Source organism: Aplysia californica, unplaced genomic scaffold (genome assembly GCF_000002075.1).
Source record: "Aplysia californica isolate F4 #8 unplaced genomic scaffold, AplCal3.0 scaffold00438, whole genome shotgun sequence".
NCBI classification, from domain to species: domain Eukaryota; kingdom Metazoa; phylum Mollusca; class Gastropoda; order Aplysiida; family Aplysiidae; genus Aplysia; species Aplysia californica.
In genome coordinates, this window is record NW_004797708.1 from 605,879 (window position 1) to 610,846 (window position 4,968).

The 4,968-nt window shown below is 42.0% G+C and overlaps 2 protein-coding genes across 3 annotated transcripts in view; one reads left to right on the plus strand and one right to left on the minus strand.

Annotated features, from left to right (window-relative positions):
- The window catches only part of LOC101857506 (myristoylated alanine-rich C-kinase substrate), a 20,103-nt gene extending 16,170 nt beyond the window's left edge, over positions 1-3,933 (minus strand). Inside the window, exon 1 of one of the 2 annotated variants that reach the window (XM_013086133.2) lies at positions 3,670-3,933. In XM_013086133.2, the coding sequence (XP_012941587.1) occupies positions 3,670-3,834 (165 nt within the window). In that variant the 5' untranslated portion in view covers positions 3,835-3,933. Of the gene's footprint in view, positions 1-3,663 lie in introns of both variants that reach the window. The other variant, XM_005104846.3, reaches the window with a different exon arrangement.
- A 202-nt stretch (positions 3,934-4,135) lies between these two features.
- LOC101857738 overlaps positions 4,136-4,968 on the plus strand; it is a 20,153-nt gene continuing 19,320 nt past the window's right edge. Inside the window, exon 1 of the mRNA XM_005104847.3 lies at positions 4,136-4,251. The gene's annotated coding sequence lies outside the window, so the exon portion shown is untranslated. The remainder of the gene's footprint in view (positions 4,252-4,968) is intronic.

Consider the following 4,968-nt stretch of genomic DNA (forward strand, 5'->3'; position numbering starts at 1 on the left):
ATACGAAAGTGTTCCCGACACCAAAAGTATAGGATAATTTATGTGTACGAAATTCAACGTCCACATATCATTAGTTTGCCCTATTTTCTGATTGGTTGCTGAGTTTCATTCAGATTGGTTCGGAAATACAGCAGACCGAGGTTGACAAAGTTATTCACCTACGCTTCGGCCGGGTCCGCAAAATCGCCCGTAAACGGGGACCAAATTTTCGCCGCGCAGGAAAGCCCGATTGGCATTGCTATATTAAGGGTTAATTAAATAAAATAGGACTAAATAACCAATCTGAGAGAGAATCTGTCTTCACCTAAAAATAACCTACCACAGGACACAACAAAGTTCAGGGCATTCTCCGGTTTACGCCCCAAGAGAAGGCTACTGAAATATGTCGATACTTAAATACTCAGTGTACCCCAATGTTTTATTCCCAAAAGAGAGCAAAAAACATGCTGCTATTTTTTAACTACAACATGAGCGGTAATATTTCACTTGTTTTTAACAAGGGGTGCTTCGGGAAATAATAATAATTAATACGGGGGGTTTCAGGGGGGTATGCCCCCTGTTATGCCCTTTAGGCTATTTAACCATATTTGGCGTTTCACAATTTTAGCTTTGACATTTTCTCTCGCGCACAGTATTCAAACATCAAATTGGCACGAGCAGCGAGAAGTCATTTTGATGAAGCCAAAACCCATACATATTCCATATATAAGTTAATCGTTGGGGCCAAAACCGGATTCGGATTCCCCACGACAGAACTTCAGCTAGAAGTCCAGTTTTATCTTGACCTAGAAAACTAGATCTAGAATCTAAATTCAAGACTTTCTCTAATCTAGTCTTCACAGATTTCAAAAGATGACCTGGCCAGATTTGACTATGGTGGACCCACCGTGTTTATACGGGGTGCCCATTACAGTTGGCTCGGGCCGATCGCCCGACTCGGTTGTCTGAAACTGAAAACAAATACGTTTGTTTTAGAGGTGCCCGAGTCGGGTGATCTGCCTGATCCTCCGATCCCATATATAGTGGTTACCCCGTTATTAGGCTACATATGTCATGTATCAATGCGCACTTGCTGCTTGCATTATAACACATTTTAAAAACACAGTGTGTGTGAGAGTATGTGTGTGTGTGGGGGGGCTTGCCCCTCTGGCAACAAAAATAATTTAAAAAACCGGAAGGACTTCCGTAATGAGCGGCCACCCCAAAAAACCACAATAAATAAGAATAAGAGACCTAGCCCTAACCCCTACCCCAAACCTTAACCCTGGAAGCACGCAGGCCTTACATAAAGGGCATGAGCCGGGCTACCCGGGAAGCGCGCACGCCCTATATATAAGGCTGACCTACTTCAACCGGGAAGCGCGCAGGCCCTATATAAAAGGCATAGACACTGACCCTTTTCAATGGAAAATTCCAGTGTTCCTTATATGGAAAATGACGTAGTCAATTACAAGCCAAAGTTATAAATAGTGACCAATGACTTTGCAAGTTATCTTGACCTCGTAGAGCGTCTCTTGGCCGAGATATCGATCGATAAAGTGACGCGGTCCCGCTGAGCGACTACGCGCTGGTGTGTTATCACTTGTTTCGCCGTGCTGATGTACTAATAGTAATTGTTGAGTCTTTCGCGTTCTCGGCTTTGTTTGTATTTATTTGATCGCTGATCATTTTTGAATGGCTCATTCTATCAGCTTAAAGAAAATATATGCTTTTATATGCTTTTTATCATCTTTTGAGCCGTAAATGGTCATTTTTCAGTAGCAGGTATACATTTCGGGGTAAATTTTTACTTTCACTCCCGCACACAGATGCACTGTTTCAGGGGTCAAACTGCTGTACTGTTTGCTGCAGATCACACATAAAGCCACTAAAACTGTCGCAAATCAATTATTTTCAAGACAATTTCAAATCTAACTGTAAAATATCAAATTATGGGTGTAAAAACATCTGTAACCCCCCAGATTTTCTTTTACCCCAGTGGGGCAGGCCCCCTGGAACCCCCCGATTGGTCCAAAGCATGTCTATCTCGGTTAAAAACAATCAAATATTTCCAAAACTATTAATTTGCTACGGAAATGAAGTTAGCAATGACAATGAAAAATTAAACTTTCATCCAAATTGCTTAAAAATGGACTTAAATGAAAATAGAGTAAATTCTAAGAACTATGGTTTTTAAAAATTAAAAATCCATTGATAAATAAAAAAGTTATTGGGATTTTTGTTTGCAAAATGTTGGAGGACCTTCATAATAATATATAGGAAAAAATCGCCAAAATGTGGGACATGTTTTGATGTATTTTGAGGAAAAACTGTTCATACGTCAGTAATGAATTGGAGCATATGAATGAAACTTGGCATCTCCATGTGATTTTTAGTGCCGAATCTAGTTCTGCTATCACTTTTTCGATGTCTTCATCACTTTGGATCTTAAAGACTGATATTTGCGTGAAATTTGTTGAATTGCGTGACATCGTGTTTACCGCGACGCGATCACCCCTTCTAAAACTCAGTAAAGCGCTATCGGGAAAACCCGCGATGTAGTCATCGGTGACCCATTTGGTTATAGGCAGCCAATCACATGCCGCCTAGCGATCACGCGCCTCTTGCGTGCCGGCACCTCACGTTTGGAATGCGCTATCAAGTTTCTAGATCTAGGGTTTTATCAATGGATGGGTGGTAATTTTAAGTTGGTACGGAAAATCTACTAAACGCAGAGATCTGAAATTTTACAGCAATAAAGAAGACATGTGGGGCGCTTGTGTGGTCGGCGATCAACCCGCAGCTCTGCTTAGTTTTCGAACCGCAGAGGAAATTCGCACAAACACGGCAATATCTCCGGTTCTAGTAATCGTTCGGGATTGTACGCTGGCATGTCATTAGTTTCACCTTTCCTCTGGTTGGTTGCCGAGTTTCATTTATTTTCGTCCAGGAGTTTTCCCGTAACTAAACTTAGAAGAGAGTCACTTCTGATTCCGAGCGGCCCAAAAAATACCCCTCGCGCGGAGGCCGATTTCCGGCACAAGGCGCAGCGGGCGATTGGCATTGCTAATGAAGTTGATATTCCTGTTCAGCGCATCAATATTTAGTAGAAAATAGACAACTGGTAGCTGAGTGTGAGACGGGAGGGAAAGTAAAAAAATACCCATTTCGGGTATCTCAGCTGTTTCCCCCCCCCGCCAAACCCCCATGGGGCATTTTTGGTGGGTTACTTCCGGTGAAACGCTGAGCGCTTCTAGGGTTAACACTCAATTATCTAAAGTTAATGTTATAAAACAAGAAGTCTATTTCATAGTGGTCGCTCGTTATGGAATTCCTCCCAAAAAACAACACAGAATCTAGATCTAATCTAGATCTAGATCTAGAGTCTAGATTCTAAATGCAAAACAATATAAAAGAGCGGATCATTGTATGGCATTGCATAGGGAGGCTCGAAAGTCAAAAGTAGTTCGGGCTTCATACTTCATTCAGGCTTCAGCGTTGGGTCCACCACCGTCCACCAAAGTTATCTTACCGAACTGTGCCGAACAGACGACATTCATCATTAGAATTAGATTGAAGATTTACACCCACAACTTCAAACTGCAGGAAAAAAAACATGCCTCTAATATATAACTGAGGAAGCTCGTACAGACTGCGGCAAAAACTTACTAGACCTACACTTACCTTTACCTGCTTGACACGCCTTTTGCTGTTGCGTTTCTCTTGTTCCTCAAAATTAAAGCTTGGAGGCTGCACTGGCGATCGAAAACCAAAAGCAAATACCATTATTGCGCAGAAAAGAACGCCGATTACGGGCATTGCAACATGAGGGGACATCAGCTCTATGAGCTCCATGGTTCAAATGATGTAGAAACTCAACCTGGTCAGAATAACTAAATAAAATATGGGTTCCTCTTATCAGACGTTGGTTCTACCCCACCATTGAGGGATCTGATGCTGACGTCGCTTGTGTTCTACGTCACAGTTGTGGCCCCGATTGACAGAAACTTTTTTATGTGATAATTATTTATTTTTAAGTATCTTATGGAGTTCATGGTACATTTTTACAATTTTAACAGCAATCTTTGTATATTAATCATATAAATTTAGTGCAACATTAGTTTGTTGTTTTTTGTGCATGACGTAGTACACATGTTTACAATGGCGTCCATTCGTGATGAGTGACCCTATGCATTGAGCTGAATCACTGTGTTCATCTTGGTTAGGAATTCAAGTCCATTTTCATCAAAACCCGTTTGGAGCAGCCATATGGTATGCTACTATGATAGCTGATATGTATTATGCTCTTGTCTGTCCTTCATTCCCAAGTTTGTGAGTGTGATTCTAGATCTAAAAGAATCATTCTGTCTTACTCTTAGGTCTTAGGCTTAGGGCTTAGATTTACACTGCGGACCCCCCTGGCCTAAATCCTGGACTACAGATTACGTACTCGCTTGTCAAGGGGAGAACACCCTTGCCCTGAAACCCCCCTTATGACTAGATTCTAGATCTAGATTTAGATCTAAATATTTACACCTATTCTCACCGGGTGAGAATAGTACAGGCGAGCCTTCAGGCAGGCTATTCTCACCCGGTTAGTATTCTAGATCTAGTAATCTAGTGTGCATACCTGCCAACCCTACAGAAAAAATCTGTAGATCACCGACTTTTGGGTCAAACTACAGATCCACCGATTTTGAGATGAAGCCACAGACTTCGGGATTCAGCAGGGTGACTGCCAGGCCCTGGGAATTTTAATTTGAGAAAGTTATCAAATACGAAGTGACTATTTCTTAATTTCTCCGAACGTTCGGAGAAATAGTGCCGATCTTTATTTCTCCGAACGGTTTCCGGCTTCCGCTCTGGTCGTGATTGTTTGCCTATTTGCGAGAGTTCGGCGCCAACTTTCATTCCGTCATTCTGCGAGGTCTGGGAAGGAGCAAATCAAAGGTTGTATCTGTTCTTAGCTTCTCCTCCGGCCGTGTGCCC